Here is an 18,932-nt window from a genome sequence, read left to right as displayed (position 1 = left end):
TAAATGAAGTAATCTGGTCTGTTTCTAATTGACATAACCTCAAATTACCTATAAAGAAAAAAAAAATATAAACACCAAAACCTAAAACTACTCTGGTAAACACTACTTCTGGCACTCTGTGTACACAGGCCAAGCAGCAAGTACAACAATCCAGTTTAGACACAATGAAGCCCTGAATATCCCTGGATATGCAGTTCCTGGCTCCCCAACTGAGCCCTGATCACCCAGAATGTTTCAACAACATCAGCAGGTTTTCCATGAGACATTACTGTGACTACAGCATGATACAGAATAAGAATCCTCATCTGACAGCACTCCAACAGTCTCCAGCTTCTCTCATGAACATAAAGCTATGGATTAATATTTTATTTATCAAAGACCAAGTCCAAATGCTAATTTTTTATCAGATTTCACCATCATCATCTCCCAGGACCAACTCAAATATTTTCCTCAAAGTATTTTTAAAAAATAGATCTTGTAAGCAACATTTGTGTTCTTTCCCTTAGAAACAGGATCCCATTTTGTGCACATTTAAGACTCTAAAAACCCATCCAAAAAGCACACTGATTCCTCGAGTAGTTAATTCTTTATTAATGTAAGTATTAAACCTCAAAATTTTATCTGTTCTCAAATAACTGAAACACCTCTTTAACAAAGCAGCAAACTATAGCACAGCCTGCATATCGTCACTGCCTCCTTTTAGCAGACAACTTAATTTCACCAGTGCAAATTTTACTGCAACTACCTTCCACTGCTTCTCCCCTCTCAAGGTTTTTGTATTTCGTAACACTCTGGAAACCAAACATCTTGCTTTGAAACAGCTTCGAAAAACTGGCATTTTGCCAACTTTCAACTGATAGTACAGTTTAAATACCTTCCCAGCAAAGTTGCACAAACTTCAAAATACTCCAGGATCAGTCATTAAAATGTTTTTCTTTCAGTTACAACACTAATGAAAACCAAATGTCTAAATTTATTTTAGCTAGCTTGATGGCCTAGGGACTGTGCTTAAGAGAAAGGTCTGACTCAACCCTCATTTACCCAACTGAATAGATTAGCAGTGCAACATTGTAGAGAGATATGGATAATACTTTAAAAAGATTTAATTATTAGAGTATTTCAGCCACAGATTCAATTAAGGAGGCCCAATTAATTGTCTCAATTTGATTCTTCTTCTCTGAAATCTGCAATTACAGTGCACCTGAACCTATGCACTTTTAGCTGCAAGTTTATGAGGCTCAATTTGCAAAAAAAAGATTTAAGATCCCAAACTAATGCTATGCTACAGGATCAGCTACTGCAAACTGGATGTTTTCACTACCCAAATAAGGTACACAGTAACAGATCCTGTCTGAAGTTTCAGTCTTCCCAAAATGTCTACTTGTAAAAGATTTCACTGTGTTATGCAAGTGTATCTCTCAGTTAATACACATGCCATATTCAGTGAACATTGGACTATTCTGGTTGGGAATCGTAGCATACTAAATGAAATGCCTTGTACAAAGCTGTCTTTCAGCTAAGAGTCATGACATTCTGTTGCTGGTTTAATCCATACCCTCTACAATTAAGCCAGCAAATTCTGTGCTGGTTTTGTACAAGCTTAGCAATCTATAATGAATTTATGTTTCAGCAACATTTTACTCCTAAATTCATTTTAGAACACTTTGTACATACTTCTCCACAGCAAAGAACATTAAAGTTCTGCTAAAAAAAATATCAACATGATCTGACACAAATATCTACATTTTCAATGACAACATTGTTGACCATCATCTGTATCTCAAGATATTTAGAGCATGTACCACCTGTTTCCAACTAGCATTCAAACTGTTCAACTGTATGCCTAGTGACAGCTGCTAAAAAGTCTGAAATATCAGAGAAAAGAAATAAAAGTTTAACAGCAGCTATGTCGAATTGAGGCAAGCCAGAATCTTTTGCTAAATATGAGTCATTATAATACATATAATACTCTAATAATGAAAAGAATGCTGTGAGGTGCAAATATACAAGACCATTATAACCCAAAAGTTAAGTTTTTGTCTGCAAAAATGTCAGCATCTGTGTGTAACAACTGTTCCTAGGGCACGAGAGCAAGCAAGCCATCTGTGCACTTCCAGAGCTGCACGTAACAAGCGCAAATGCCAATCCCTCCCAACAAGCTGAGATTCAGTCATTTTTAAAAAAATCAATTGTTTAGTCTCTAAAATATGTAAAAACTGATATAGAACAAGAAATTAAAGATTACTGATCACCCAGGAAGTAGGCTTTATAACATCAATTCTAAACATATTGCCACTTTGAAGTGCAGTTTACTTATGAACACTAACATTCTTGCCATGCTTTCAAAAGTATGTATAACTCTCCCTGTGTAGAAATCCTTTTCTTCAGCATATCAAGACATTGAAGAATACGTTTTCATACGCTTATTTCGGATTTTCACAAAATCATCACATGCTTACAGTAAATTCAGTCAATTTCACTATTTAAAAGGTTCCTTCTACAGAAATTAGAAGATAGAATTCTAATACAAAATAGCCAATAAATGTTTTTCCTGTTAATCCCAAAAGAAAGGGAAAGGAATAATACAGGAAAAAGGGATACTTTAGATTACTACACTTCCATGTTCCACAAAAAAAACAACCCAACATACAAGGCCTTAGGTCTCTGCCTTGGCCACAACTTTGAGGTTTAGCGATAATGCATGTCACATAAAGAGCAGCAGGAGCCAAGATTTCTTCAGCAAAGGTTCAGCTAAACTATCTCTAAAAGCAGCAGCCAACATGATTAAACAGTTCAGCTATTTAAATGTGAATGAAAAAGTACGGTAAGAATAATTTCTTATTCCTCTTTCTTCGTAAATCCGCACACCTGTTCTTCAGCACTTTCAGAATGTAAACCACGTTTATCCATGTAAGTAAAATAATTATGAGAGAAAAGACTGAGGAGTATGAATTCAACCACACCCTTCAAGAAACTATCTATAAAAAACATTTTTCAGTATGAATTTTCTCAAAACCTGGCAGCCTTACAGAACAGTCACACACATCGCCCTGGCCCGTGGAGGTTCTCTTTTGAAATTTCAAATAGATAACAAAAATGCCTGCGTTTATCAAACTGAGTGGTTTTGGACAAACTTCTCAAAACTGAATCTACTGAACAGTAATACACATTCATTCCTCTCTCAAAGGAAAATAATCACATTGACAGTAGATTTTGAAGAAACAACAATACTGAAGTCTCAAATTCAGAATATTAAGTTTGATTTTTATGGCTCATAGAACAGGCATCAATTTTTGGCATGAGATAGGGAAACTTTTCTATGAACTGTGAGGAAAAACCAGACAAATACTGTCTTCCCCAGTGAAGCAGAACCTAACACTTTCCATAGACTGAGCATTCTCACTTTAATATCTCATCTACTTGATAATTGAGTTCAAAGTGTACCTCAATATCACATGAGGTGCTCCAAAACAGTAATATGAAAGCAAGTATAGGTTAAGAACAAGGTGGCTGCTCAGCTTCCTTCATATTGACACAGTCATGGGAGTAGTCACCCCTTTTGCAATAAGAGAACAATATTCTGAGTTAGTATCTCTTCTGCCCCCCTGCATCCAAGGTTGTTTCTCACTGTACATTAAGGGTTAATATAAAAACATTTAATAGAGATTGCTCTGTGAATATTTAGGATCTTAATGGGTGGTAGCTCTGGAAACTAGCTGTTGGGTCAGGCCAAGAGGATTGATGGAAAATGAGGTAATCCAGCAGATGTATATAGTGCTTTGGGTTTTCTTTCCCTGTCAGTAGCCCAAGTGGCTTTTCTGCCCACAGCACAATTTCCAAGCATGGAAAACAGATATACGGCATGATTAGAAAAAAATACAAGGTGGCTTTTACCAACAAATCCACTTGGAAAGTCTGCCTGAACTGCCATAAAAGCAGAATAACCCAAGAGCACTTGGTCATTGACCAGCAGAGAGACAGTTTGGTATTGTTAAGACAACACCCAATATAATTAAATAAGCATATAATGCAAAGGGTATTCATCCCCAAGCACTGCCATTTTATAACACCCTGCTGAATCTGCACGTTTGTGGTATATGGGCTATATTACAGCCAGCAAGGGGAGCCGTATTATATCAGGCCTCAAAATCCAAAGCCAGATATCTGTGCTCCTCAGCAATTACAGTGATGATTCCCACAACTTCATTTAATCCTAGACATGTGATACTAGTCTCTTCAAATCCATGCCCACTTTCTTCCCAGAGAAGTTGAACTTGTGTTAAAGAAAATTAGGCTTACAGCTTGCCTCACTGTTCAGCAAGGTAAAGGCTCCCTCGCTGACACATACTCATGACTGGATGTTTGGCTACAAAGAAGGACCCAACTGAACTGTATTGCCAAACAGGTGTGGAGAGTACAGAATATACATTTCAGAATCTGAATGGAAAATGAAGATGTTGTTTAATGGTGGTGGCTGCTAAGTGGTATTTACCTTGCATAAATCACTCAAGATGTTTTGCACTGCATCTATAAAAGTAGTGAAAGAGCTCTTTATTAAACAGGCATAGTTTATAACACACCTATCTCTGTACCTGTCACTTTACAAAGACACCTCTCCGGCTATTGCTATGGATACCAAGCCTATAGAACATCTTGTTACCTCCATTTGGAAACTCAGCTTAGATGTACTGCACTAAAATTAGCACACTGGAAGTATTTTATTTATGCATTTTAAAATATGCAAGACACTCCTCTGTAGAGACATTTCAAGTTTGTGGAACACACAAGGTATAAGACCATCACACTTTTGTCAAAACACCTTTAATAAACTTTACATATGAGGTAACTTTAAAACAAGTTGACAGTAGAGCTAGTATGGGAAGTGATTGGTACACAGCACTGTGCTATACAGATAGAAGATAGTGCCCAGGTTTCTCCCCCACTCAAGAAACCTGCCTTTGATTATGAAGTGGAAGGGGACAAAGCCATTGTGGCTGTAGTTCCAGAATTAAGTTTATCTCAGGATGTACACAAGGCTCAATTTTATGAAGAAAATTGCTGCTAATTCTTTCTTTTGCCCCGTTAAAAGTGGTCATCTATCTTTTACAGAGCTGTTTCTTTAACAGGCATTTTTCTTCCTTATTCATCTTTCATTTTCCACATGAGGATATTTACATTTTCACTATTTTCCACCATGTTGCCTCTTGACTTCTGGCTTCTCTTTTGGCGTACTTGACAAAAAAACTAACTATGTGTCCTGCAGCAGTTGTTCACTTTGCCCTTAACCGCACAGCTTAGAATGAGACATGAGCAGTACTTAGTCTACTTGTATCTTCACTATGTGACAAAGGCAGGAATAAATTTCTTCAGCTCTCAAACATGCTTGCCCATGCTTCTTTCAGTGAGTGTGACCCGGGAAAGGAGCAAGTTAGCGTTTGACTTCTGTTTTAATTGTATACTTTTTCTAGTGGCTACTTAACAGCGGTTTGGTGTGCTGTGCAGGTAGTTTGCACAGGCTTTCAAGTCAGCAGTCTGTATTTCTGAATCAAGATTTAAGAGGTTACAAAGACATTCAACTTTGTGATCCTTATCTGGGAAAAGGAGAAAAGTAAACGAGTAGCTAGGATAATGCAAAGCAGACTGTTTAGAAGGCAGACAACTGACCAGAAACATTCTTCAAGTGTTGTATTATGTAAGAAGTCTCTCCTGGGCATTTGATCTACGTATGCAGAAGTTTTACGGTTTAATTTCCTTGTTATGTCAGCTCTTAGCCAAAAGTCACCACCCCATTTTCCCAAATCACGGGAAGTCTAGGACCTTCACGAAGCAAGAAAAGATGCATGAAATACAGCAGGTTTTCCAGTGGCAATGCTGCATTCCTCAGTTCCTGAGCACTGCAATAATGCATGTACATTGTCTAGCTATTTAAGTGCTGATTGACAGGACTCCAAAGTACTGCAGGGCACACAGAATCAGCAGACTCATATTACTGCAGAACAAAAAAGCAACCTGAACTACTGACAAGCAAGTGCAAAGTAAAGATATACAGATGAACATCTCTGCATTAACTCATTCCAAAGTGAACTTAATCCACTTTCAAAGCAGACAGTAGAATTTACAATCACTGCCTAGTTAATTCCCAATGAGAACAGCATCGTTTGGATGCAGAACATTCATTTGAAAATAGCTAGCATGAACCCTCTCTACCTCATTCATCTGTAAACAAACATTAAGTACCTGACATATCCATGGCAACTTGTGCTGTGGAAACGAGAATTCAACATAACCTTTTAAAAAATGATGCCAGTTCTTTCACAAAGAATTCACTGAAAGAACTATAAACCTTGTACAGTGACACTGTAATAATAAATTTAAACATAAACATTAGTGGAGGCCTAGCTTAAAATTCCCACCTGCAGAAATTTCAGTCTGATGCTATCAGTTTTAAAAAGGTATTTCATTGCCCTAAAGACCCCACACACCCTCTCACTCTTCAACACTGCTAGTTTGTCAAACAAGAATGACATCATACTAGCGTGGCCCCCAGCCTCTTAAGGAACTTAAAATTAAAAAATAAATCCATAGGCTAGTTTTATTGCTATAATAATGCTAGAAGTCAAATCAGTTTATAGTGATGCAGCCTCCTCAGAAAAGTAGGCAGTAAACAGAACTGGGACTCCAATAAAACTTAAATTCTGCAAGCTTTCTGTATCCTTATAAATCATGAACAGAGTCAAACAGCTATACCATACACCTGAAGTCTGAGAAAGGAGCCATCTTCAACAGTAGGGACAAGAGGTTGCATTTTCTGTATACAAAGACCAGGGGAAAATACCACAGTAAATTCTACTGTGATAGGTACTTTTAACCTACCAAATCTTTGAACAGTTCTTTCACCTGAAGATACTGTAGCAGAGTAAGCCAAAAACAACCTATGAATCTATGAATGAAAAACTTCAGGCTTCCATACTAACTTTTAATGCAGAAAGAGATACATGTCAGTTCTCATCTCTGCAGCTACAGACAAAAATCAATCCTTACAGCATTACATTCTGTGCGTGGAAAACAGGGCCAGGAATTAAACATGCCCTTCAGCAAATCATAATTCAACATCATATCTAAGATTAAGATGCTGACAGTTCTGTCTCCCAGGCCCAAGTTCCTGCTGCTAGACTTCACTGCCTCTTATTCATGCATCTTAATTGCCAGGTTTAGGAAAACGGGTATGCAAGATAAAGGTCGGTATCTGCTAATGAGGGAATGTTTTATTTTATATCTTAGTTCTAACACAGAGTAATGAGCAAAGCAATCTGAAATCTCAGAATCTGATATCAAACTTGAAAAGTCCAATTTCTCCCTTGTCCCCAAAGCAGTCTTACATTGAGTGGGAAAGAAAGAAGATTCTGGAATTTTGTAGCCACCAGTATACACCTAGTGTGTCAACTGGAAGGTATCTACAGTCATGAAATCAAAGTGAGCCTTTTTTTCTCCCCCAGTGCAATATTACCTTTTCTTTGAAGAGCAGGGACATGAGGGAGTACAGAAGTGCAATTTTGATAGCAAGAGCCATTAGCACAAAATGAGAAGGTGATTAACATGGGTCCAGTGCTATTAACCACTTTGATACGTTTCTAATTTCTATGCCCCTGCTTTCTAGAAACACTTCTAGGATTTTCTGATACTATAATAGTTGGAAAGGAACTCAATAAATCAGCTAATACTGCCTCTCATGAATGGGGGAGAAAAGCACAGTCTAGACATAGTTAATCTGTGCCTTATAAAGCACCCTAAAAATGCAAATACCATAATTTTCCAAAGCAATCTGTTCCAGTGGTTCCCAATTTTTTTCTAGTGTCCATTTACATCATCTTTGTTGCAGTTTAAGCACATTACCAGTGGTTCTGTCATCAGAGCAGCTAGAGTGAAAAATGTTCACCTCTCTTCTTGTTTATCTCACCTGGAGACAATTCTTCCTTCTCCCTGTAGCCTTCTGTTCTTTAAAGGAAACAGTTCTAAATCTTTCTGTGACTAAAATAAATCCATTTTCAAGACCTGATTCTCTTTTCTTTCTTCCACACACTCTTAGAAGTACTCTAGCTTTTCCTGAGGTGAAATGTCTAAGCAAAGAATGAAAGACTCTCATATGATCTATGGAAAATTATCTTGTTTATGTATCACAGTACATCTGACTTGTTTGCAACATCTATGCTGACAGAATCACATCCCGTTTGTTAACTGCAACATCCTCAGATCCTCTGCACAAAACTCACTCTACTCCCGCAATGTCTACTTTGTACAGAGATGATCAATAAATGGAAGATCTTCAGTCTCATCCTGATCCAAAAGGCATATTCTTCCCTAGACTGGTTCTCCACTTTCTTCCAATCATTCTGAATGCTAACCACGTTTTCCAACACACTTAAAGCAATTCCTAGCTTGGTACCATCTGCTGCTAATATTGCATAGCCTTAATGTTTCAGTTAAGTCAAAATTAGTGACAGAACCCTGCAGAGACCATTCAGTCTAGACATCCTCTAGTCTGACAGTGATCCACAAAACTGTTTAAGGTTTTTCACCAACTTTACAGTATTTAGAGAAACATTTCCTTGCTTTCCATACAGACAAAATAATTAAATAGCTCATTACACTATGAATGTATTTGTTCCCCCCTAATGAGACTGGATACCATGTTATGAAAGCAGATCTGTCTACTTGTGAATTTTGAGAAAATTCACATTTATGTTTAACACCTTTGTACTTTACTTGAAGAGCTTACCAAACAGTTTGTATGCGTTGCAATGTTTTTGCAAGTGGTCTTCAGTTCTCTAGTGAATCTTTTCCATGTACCCTCTTAGGTACTGGCTTGGCTTCTCCCCCTCTTTGAAGAGCTTTATCTGCCTCTGTGGAAACTGATAACCATTTTGAGAGCAGGAACCAGGCAGGGCAAAATAACTTTGTTTGAATTTCGCCTGCTTTTCAAGTTAGCACTTTTATTAAGTGTTATTCATTATCTTCCTTATCCAAGGAAAGTTCCTACGCTTCTGTTTGTGGAGTCAGGTATAATTGCAGCTTACTCTGCAACGAAGATAAATCTGAAACAACAACTGCACTGAACATACAGTTTTCTCAGCATCATGTTACATTTCTTCACCCAGTAGCAGGCCAACCCGTTATTCTTATCACCATATATAAACTATTCTAGAAGTACACAATCTTAACTGCAGTAGGCATAAAAGGATGTCCTTAGTATCAAAAGTGCCTGAACAGGTACAATGGAAGAGCCAGTCCTGTAGAAAAACCTCTCTAGAAACAAGGACACACCAATGTAAACAGATGCCTTTGTATCATTAAATTTTATTGTTTAACCATATCTACCCTTTAATGTTTATTCTAAAGTTTAGTTTTAAAAAGTTTAACATAACTTTGTCTCAGTGTCAGAATCCTCAGCCAATGTGCCCTGAACTACATGTATAGAAAGAAATCCATACTTTAACAAAAGCGTAAAACCAGAATTTAAGTATTTTCCTGAAAAAAAGTTCACCCAAACCTTTTCCAAAAAGGCTGCCAACAATCGATTCCTTAGAAAATTTTCACCGCTCAGCTCTTTTGATAGTTGACCACACCCTAATTTAGTAAACACCCAGCAGCATCTTGCATTCAAGTTATCAATAGTCCAGTTTGGTAAACTGGGAAAACAAAGTCTTATGTTACAGATGGAAACAATCTAACTTATCACCAAATACCTCATTAGTGCTAAATGAGGTCTCTTGCCTCCTGTTCTGGTTGAGCTGTATCAATCATGCCAGTGTACATCTGACCATGCATTGGGCTCATTCAACTTTCAACTTGCTAAACAGAAAGCTAACTTAAGCAAGTAGCCTGCTGCTGGCTTAACATATAGTCTTACGCCACAAACACATAAGCAGAAGGCAAGACCACATCGCTGAGCTTGCATACCATAGTTAGGAAGCTCCAATTTGTAATTCCCAACAAGCATTGTCACCCTAATCTAGAACATTACCCACAGGTAAGAGCACAGCTGCTGCATGCAGCAGCCACATTATAACTAAAACTACTTGACATTGGTAATTATGGATAGACTCTCAGGAAGCTGGTCTATACAACTAAATTCACTGGGAGAAGGTAACTGAGAAAGAAAAATGTAAGCAGTGGAAAAAAATCGCTGCATCAGTTCCACCATCCCCACCTGCCCCTCTCCATGAATAGCCATGAGGGCTTGTTCTGGCCCATGTTTTATTACACTAAATAGTAAACCACAGAAAACTACCCAGAAGCAGCTCACACCTAAGAAACAACTACAACTTATTAAGAACTACCAAAATATTGACTTTGTTCAATCTTTTCACTTACTGTATTTCTGTTTTCTACTCTGCCCCAGTCATTCTGCTTAGAGCTGTAACACAATGGAGAAAATCTGTAACACAAATATGAATACAAGTCTCCGGTAAAGGCAAACAAGATACCACAGAACATCCTCTTAACAGGGTTGATAAAAGAGCTGGCATGAAGCCTTGACAAGCAAAGCAGTGTAATCACTTTTGGGATATCATTCAGACCCACTATTACCAGTTTACTAAATTTTAAGTTGAAACCTCTGGCACTAAGGCAGTGACCACTAGAACCTTCCCTGAAACAAAGAAGGCAATACTGAAAGGCAGGGTAGACCAGAGGGACCTCTGTTAATTACTCCTAGAGCTCAAAAGCATGAAGAAGCCTCAGTGTCTCACAATAGCATTATTACAGTTTCAGTTCGTAGGTTTTACAGATTTAGCAGTTCTAAACACAGCAAGGAACTCTAACCAGTATATTCAAATTGCCTTTGGGTGTTAGAGAAAAAGATGCAAATTTAAAAAACAAAAACATATTTGGCAACAAGCAAACATGCTAGTTTCCCCTGTTAAGTAAAAAAAATAAATTATTAGAAATTCATGTATTTCTGAAAGTCAATAACTTCTCTATTGTATATGTTATTGGTAAAGCTGTGACAAAGAGAAGCTAGAGCTTTGCAAAGTAACAGATTTTGAAGAGCTAAGAAGAGAGGGACAAGCCTCCTCCAATCCATCCACCATCACACAACAGTGATTAAAACCTATTTGCAAAAGAAGAATTTTAAAAGCTCTCAATTTCTCTATGAAGTAGTTTGGTTTGTAGAACTCAACCATATCCAAGGCAATAACAAACAGCCATGTGACCCTCTCATGGAAAGGCCATGGAAAAAAAATAAATCTGTCTGGAGTTTGTGTTGGCCAGGCAAATCAATATACTTAGTCATAACTCAACAGCACTACTTACAAAGCCAGTAATTGTTTTCCCACTAATGCCATCTCTACAATTTTTTAACAGAGAACAAGTTGCCAAAGTACTGAGTTTGCAGCGGATCTTAAACTGGCTTTGCTTCACAGCAGATTAAGCAGAGAAAAACAGTTTACTGATGCAACAGTTAAGCAGTTGCACATAAAAAAAGCCAATTACAGTTCAGTCAGCCATAACATACTTTCTTCAGCTGTCATATTGTATAAACATTATTACACAATGATACAAATACTATACTCCAAAACTCGACACAAATCTTGCTTGTTCATTTCATTAAGTTTCACTGTCAAAGAAAATACACCACAACTTATTCAGGCCCAACAAATTCCTAGGACTATTCAGGATCTTAGATTTTACCGTCACAGCAGTGAGTTCTAAACTACATTTATATTAATGACCTTATTTTTAGTTTTAATAATGATTTGGGGTTTAATTCTATTATGCTTTTATAAAGGTATCTGCACGACATACACTTCACATGATTTAACTTCAAAGGGTTAAGATTAAGTTACTGAATTCCTGCAATACCTGCTGTAGTTTTTTATGGTATTAAAGAAACTATCAACAATAAGTGAGAACATATGTTTAAGACTAGGGTAAAGTTTATTCCAAGAGGCAAAATTCCCTTCAGCTTTGTATGATTATTTTGAATAGCATACGTATTAAAGAAAACATTTTTACTTACATATTCAAACTATGTGGCATAGTACTCTGTAATTTTCTAAGCCCAAAACATCATAACTCCAGCAACCTTTAATTACTGAGTTCTCAAAATCCCCCTCTTCCTTCCTCCCACCCAAAGATATCTCCGTATCACCCAGTTTTTATGCAACTTCAAGAACTGCTGCCCAGCAAGGGCATTTCAATATTAAGTATTTTTACCCTTAGAAATGGATCCTACCAGCTGTATTGCTGCGCATAGCAACTACTTTCAGCAAACACAAAAGGGAGAAAATTCCTAAAAAAATAACCTTTAAAGTTCACATCAAGTCTAGAGGCATTTTCAGTCCAAGTCTATAAGTATCAAGCACCCACCATGTCTTCCAAGTTTTGCACCTTCCCATTAGTTCTAAGGCTATAAATGAGGCCTCAAAAAACAACAAAAAAAACCAAACTAAAAACAAAGCCCAAACCCCCCAGATTTAATTCCAGCAGTACCCTGAAGCACAAGTGTAATCTGAGCTGTATCATTCCACTCACATTCCAGGTAGAACGGATTTTGTGTTTACAAAATGTGTCTTCTCAAAGTCTCACTGCTGATGCTCCATCCTGTGTATAAATACTTAATTACAAACACTTCACAAAAGGCAGCTTGAACACCTAACACGGCCAAATGCATCTTCCCCGAGCTAAAACATAGAAAAATTCTTATGTTACACATACAATTAAAAATGACATTGGTAAAGAAGCCTTAAAGGGATGCACATTGCAAGATCCAATTTCTTCAATTAGTCATTTTATGTCTAAAATACTTTTAAAGCCTACTCATTGATCAGACAGGTACAAGTCACAGGAAGATGATAATGCTGTACTTAAACATTCAAACCTGAAACAATGCTCATCAATACACTCTTCAAGCACTCAGGAAAACAGCAAACAATATTTCTCTAAAGCAAACCAGAAGGACAATATTAGCTGTGGCAACAAACCTTCATGCCTTTGAGATTTACTCCTTGGTACAGTTCCAACAGACATGTCTTATCACATGCAAGAATGGCAATGACATGGAGAAATACCAGGAAGACTAAAACAAGGCTGTTTACAGCCCTTGACCAACCTTGGATACATAAAGACAGAAGGTAAAGAATTAATGCTCTAAGCAGGGCAGAGATTCTTGGCAATCCAGGAATAACAATAGTTTAATTTCTAAATGCTATGGCTCTGTGCAAGAAAGCACCATTGCTAAGCATGGACGCTTCACCCAAGAACCTAAGCGTTTTCAGATGACAAGGAAAACATTTCCTCCTATTGAAGCCAGAGCTATCTTCTTCCCATTTTATCTGCATGTCAAGTTCATTAACAAGGAGACTCTACACAAGACTAACACACAGTATCCATCTGCTCGTAGTTATGGCTTAATTTAGTAACTTTTATTAATTTGTGCTACATAGCACAAGAGTTATGTTGTACTACAGATAGCACAAGAATGTTTTTATCATGCTGCGTTTATCTGCTTCTACAAAAACAACGATGCTATAGATTAAGATATACAGCAAGACCTTTCTTCAGAGACTTGAATGCAGAAAGCTAACATTATTTCCAATCATATACTGGCTATACCAATCCATCAGAAAGCAAGATTTTCTCCTCTTCCATAGAGGAAAAGGATGGGGGAAGGAATAAGAACAGGGAAGGCAGGAAGAAAGAGCGCTTCATTCACAGCTTCTGTAAGCCGAGCACATTGTGACAACCAGTTTGGGCTCTGCACCACGGAGGACATGCAGCATGGTGCCCTACCATGTCCCTCTTGAGGTTACCTGTTTTGAGCTGCATGCCTTAAGCTGTCTCCGAGATACCACAAGTTCCCCCGTTCCCCACCTCAGCACTTGGGTTTCCCCTCATGGAGACAGGCTCTGTATGCCCCTATTCTCATTTCCACCCACACACTCCAAGACCACGCACCTTACCGTGCACCAGTTCTTCTGGTGCCTGTCGCTCCTTTCGGATGTATTCCTATTTAATTTCCAGTGGCCCTTTTCTGCCTATATACCTACCAGTCCCTCCCTGTCTTTCCTCCATGTCATCCATCCACCCTCCCTCCCAAGAAAACTTTATTCTTGCAAGGTCTATGCTACCCTAACATCACCACAAGCAACCTTTAGTTTAGTGACCCCTATCTTCACCCCACTGCACTTCCCAACACTTCTTCCCTTGGTTTTCTTTGCCCTACTCACTCAACCTGATTTCTTCTACTTTTAGGTCCTTTCCTTCCCAGCTCACCAACTGACACCAGTTCTCCCCCCACAACTCTTAGACAGATTTATTTCTGTTAATATTGCATGCTGGAGAATCTCCTGCAGAGTAATTTAAACTGCTATTAATAAGCAAAGACTAAAGGTCAGCTTAAAAAAAAACTAAACACCTTTCACCTTTACAAAATTGCTTTACGAACAGCTCAAGGCTTTCCAACCAAGGAGTCCTCTGTTATTCTAGCTCTCACCAGCTCAGCTGGACTGTTCTCCTTGATGCCCAGAACATTTCTCAAGAACTCTTGACTTGTTGGATTTGGCGTTCCAAAAATTATGCAGCAGACACAATTCACACTCCTTTTAACTACTGCAAGCCTCAACAACCAGAATTCAGATGGAAATTTCATGTGGCTATTCTATCAATGTCAAGACACATGCAACAACAGCATTAGCGTATCACTCATCAAGAAGTCCCCTTAAAAGACTAAGTTACTGTAACAGGGGTCTCATTTTTACGGTAAATCTAAAAAAATATTCTGTTTACAACAAAACACTGATCTATAATAGTTATTTGCATTAAAAACTTCAGTATCAAACAAGCAGTAGCTGAAAGTTTTGATTATTTTAGCATTACAATCTCACTGAATGTATGATTTAGAGGCTACAACTACCCTTTACACCAAAATGAACGCAACCTGCTTTCTTAGAGCAGAAAAGCAACCTGCTTTTTTTCCTTTTAATATAAAAACATTTTAACACCTTCCCATAGTGTTTAATTTTTGCTGCACTTCACACCAAAGCCCAGCTGACTTTGTAAAAACCACTCACAGGAAGTCACACTAAATTCAGAAATACCATATGGTCACTGAACAAGAAAATAGTCATGGTTACCAAACCAAATTAATGTCATTGATCACTTTAAAGAGAGGTGGTTGTAGGCTTGCTAATTATCTGAGGTGCTTATTATGTATTTCAAAGTTTGAAAGTAATTCTATAGTTCTATCAAAGCTACTAAATCAATCATCTCTGTTAAAGGCTTAGAGAAAAAGTAAAGCTTACTGCTCAAATCTATGGTCAACATATGAGAAACATTACTATGAAAGCCATTCAAAACCCCTCCTCATGGGAAAGGGTAACATTATGAGAACTAAGTGTTTTCACATGTTCTTTTTACCTTTGTTCTTTTATAGTCTTATTTTCCACCTCTTCTACAGCAAGATTTTTTTGGAGGCTACTAATCTGAATTCCATCTCTTTCTTCTCAAGGCCCCTTGGGACCGCTTTCCCTCATCAATGTCTTTTGTTCCTGCTACAGTAATTCTCTGATCAGTCAAAAACAGCTTCACATGGCATTCTCCAACAGAGTCGGGAATCTGCAGTGGTAGCAGATTCAGAAAGGAGTAAAGGAAAAAAAAAAAATCATTTGAAGGAATAAACCCCAACATTCTCAGCAATGTTATGTGCCTGTCTGCTAAAAAATAGAGAAGAAGCATCATCCTGAAATTGTGCCTCTCATGCATTACTGAGCAAGAGAAAGCAACAGAACTGAAGCAAAGGTACTGCTCTATACACAGAGGAAAGCCCAGCCACTGACACTGCCTTCTCCCAGGTTCCATGAAGGCAGTCACCACCGTAGCCTTACTTATTGCATTATACAACCTACAATAACCTTAACTCCACTAAAATAAGTTCAAAAGCAGCTTAAAAAAAATTGGAAAACCTAATCCTTGCATTCTATTCCCTATATAAAGGCAGCACGCCCCAAGAGTAAAAAAAACAACCAAAACAAACCCCTTCTGAGTTATGATATGAAGTCTCAGATCCTAATACAGTTTTTTTTGTTGTTGTTTTTTTGTTTTGCACCACTGTAGTATCAGGTCCTAATTTCAACATCCATCTGCTTTTACTGATGTACACATTTAAGCTTCCAATCTCAAAATAACTGTGTCCTTAAACTAGGCTATTATATTACTACAGGATATTACTCACTTTGCTGTAAAGGAGGAAATAAATCTTTCTGCAGAATTTGATTTTCCTTTCTGTTTAATGACTTCCAAAACATCTTACACAACAATCATGGTATAGTTCAACCATTCTATTCCTAAATAGAATACTAGTGAAAAAGACTGTTGTGTTTCGTTATTTTAAGCTTAACATTTAAAAATAATTACTTAAGCAAAAAAGACCCTGGCTGTTTGCTTGCCTGTAACTTTTGTCTCAGTTCACTTGTACATTCAGCAATTAGCACAGCAGCATTCCCATACTAGTTGCAGTTTCTGGGAGCTACTGAAAAAATAAAGCAGCACAAGTCACATTTTAGATTCAGAGTAAAATGTAAATACACATAAGATCTATAACTTGTGAATGTTACATACATTGTAACACACTGAATGTTTGTAAGCATTGTTGAGTCAACAATGTAGTGATTACAAACTTAGGTATTTGCCACAAGAGTCTGTAAGTGCCAATGTGATACTTGTATCTCCCTAATACACACTTCCCCCTCTAATGACTCTTAGCCCCTCTTGGCTGATTCACACTAGATCTCTTCCACCTCCACCACTGCAAGCTGTTTGTTTTAGACTCTTGTCCCTTTGCCCAGTTAAGAAACCTCATCTTCCTCCCAGTCCCTACCTGTTCCAACCACTTTCTTGCACCTTTATTGCCCCGCAATTCCACCAGTCAACACTCTTGAAGACGAGCACATTTATAAGCCCACTGACAATCTGGATGCCTTATCCTAAGCGTTTGTTACTATTTTACAGGTTCATCTAAGCCAGATATTCTATAACAAGCTACTTGCAATTCTGATCAGACACTTTTTGTCCATTTAAAATACATGCATGCTACAGACACAATAAGTAGCTACAGTTCTTCATCCCTCCTGAAAAAAAAGCTGACTCTCATTTATGGACATAGAACGCAAACCAACAACTGTCCTGCAAAACGAGATTTTTCAATTTTATCCAGCGGATGAGTAAACAGATTGAGTGTCCTACTGCCTTTGTCACAGAAGTGTTTTCAATTAAACTTCTAGCATCCCTCGCCTCCTCTACTAAGAGAACGATAGGAAAAAACTACCAGGTGAGTTGTCCTTCAGGTGGGAGCTAACCCATTCTGTTAGCAGAGCACAGGGACAGTGATAACGTGGTAGCCAGTTGCCCACACTGAATCCAGAAACTGAAGAGGCTTGCTACTCTACTCAGTGTGCATGTCTCTGGCCAGACCTCTGCCTTAATGGTCTCCATTACACCTTCTGCGTTTGCTGCCACCACCAGAAGCAACGCTTGAGATTATCGGAATACCGGTTGTGCAGGCAGGAGTGACCATATCGAAGTTTCTCAAGACAAAGGGCACCACGCGAGTACCCTTTACAAACCACAGCCTGTAAACCTTGTGTTCTCACAGAGCCTTTGCTCCTAACAAATGAACTGGGCAACTACAGGCAGCGCTATGTGTGAACAAAGACCCAAGGTGCATGGAAGAATGACCATACTTCAGTGCATAACAAACGAAAAAAAGTTACGCATCTGAACACCTTTATAAAAAAATCCCCAGATGTCACTAAAATAAACACAAAAATTCAGCAGCGAACATAAAAAAAATCATTTTTACATAATGTTTTAAATTAAAGCTCAGAAGACACAAGGGCATCGCTGGCTGCCCAGAGGGCAACCGTGAGGGCCGGCCCGCACACCTGCGGCCCCGCCAGAGCCCTCCCGCCCCCGCCGAGGGGACGCCGGTGCCCCGCGGGCTCGGGCCGCCCTCAGGAGCGCTGCCCCGGGGCGAGGGAGCTGCTCCCCCCGTACAGCAGCCGGCGGAGCTCGGGGCCGCCGCCCGTCCGTGCCGCCGGCCCGACCTACTCCGAGGCGCAGGCGGGGGGAGCCGCTTCCCTCACGGAGGCGGGCGGGGGCCCGCGGCGCGCCCCCCAGCCCTGAGGAGACGGAGACGAGACGTCCCTGCGGCGGCGAAGAGGGAGGGCTGCCTGCCGCCCCGCGCCGCGCTAAGGGGCCCCGCCACCGGCCGCGCCGAGCCGCCGGGTGCCCGCCGGAGCCGGCTGTGGCGGCCGGTACCGCCCTCCCGCCGCGGGGGCCGCACACCTCAGCGGCGGCGCGGAGAGAGACCGCCCCGCGGGGCCCGCCTGCCCGCCCCGGCGGGCGCCTCTCACCTCACGACCGGGGGCGGGCGAGGAAAGCCGCTGGCCTGCCCAGTGCTGCGTACCTGGCGGCTGGCGGCGGCAGGGCCCCTGAGGAGGCTGCCCGTTGTTGTGGCCCGGGTGGCGGCAGGAAGCGAGTAGCCCCCGCGGCGGCGGCGTCTCCACCGTGGCGCAGTTACCATGGGACGGACGCCCTCTCCCTCCGGAAGTCACCGCCGGGAGGGCGGGGAGGGGGCGGGGAGAGGCGCCATCTTGAGCGCGGCGCCCGGTCCCAGCCTGCCGCCATCTTGAGTGTGGCGCGGCTGAGTCGCTCGCTCTGGGGGCTTCTCCTAGTCCCTCGCCTCAAGTCCCGTCAGCGGGGGGGCGTATGTCGGTGAGGTGCTATAAACGGAGGTTTTCGAAAACTCTTAAAATAACGATAACCTAATGCACACTGTTTACAAAAGACATCTGAACAGCGGGAAGGTCATATCTGGTGCTGAAACGGTTCTCTTCAGAGTTAGAAAATTACGGTAAGGAAAAGCAAATGAGCAT

At 39.9% G+C, this 18,932-nt stretch overlaps 1 protein-coding gene across 2 annotated transcripts in view; it reads right to left on the bottom strand.

The window, feature by feature from the left end:
- DISP1 (dispatched RND transporter family member 1) overlaps nt 1-18,601 on the bottom strand; it is a 92,202-nt gene extending 73,601 nt beyond the window's left edge. Inside the window, exon 1 of one of the 2 annotated variants that reach the window (XM_055725554.1) lies at nt 18,411-18,601. In XM_055725554.1, coding sequence (XP_055581529.1) covers nt 18,411-18,580 — 170 coding nt within the window. In that variant the 5' untranslated portion in view covers nt 18,581-18,601. The remainder of the gene's footprint in view (nt 1-18,410) is intronic. The other variant, XM_055725555.1, reaches the window with a different exon arrangement.
- Between the last annotated feature and the right edge of the window lie 331 nt (nt 18,602-18,932).

The sequence above is a fragment of the Falco cherrug genome, chromosome 13, assembly GCF_023634085.1.
Source record: "Falco cherrug isolate bFalChe1 chromosome 13, bFalChe1.pri, whole genome shotgun sequence".
NCBI lineage: Eukaryota > Metazoa > Chordata > Aves > Falconiformes > Falconidae > Falco > Falco cherrug.
This window is presented reverse-complemented; position numbering and strand designations above follow the sequence as displayed.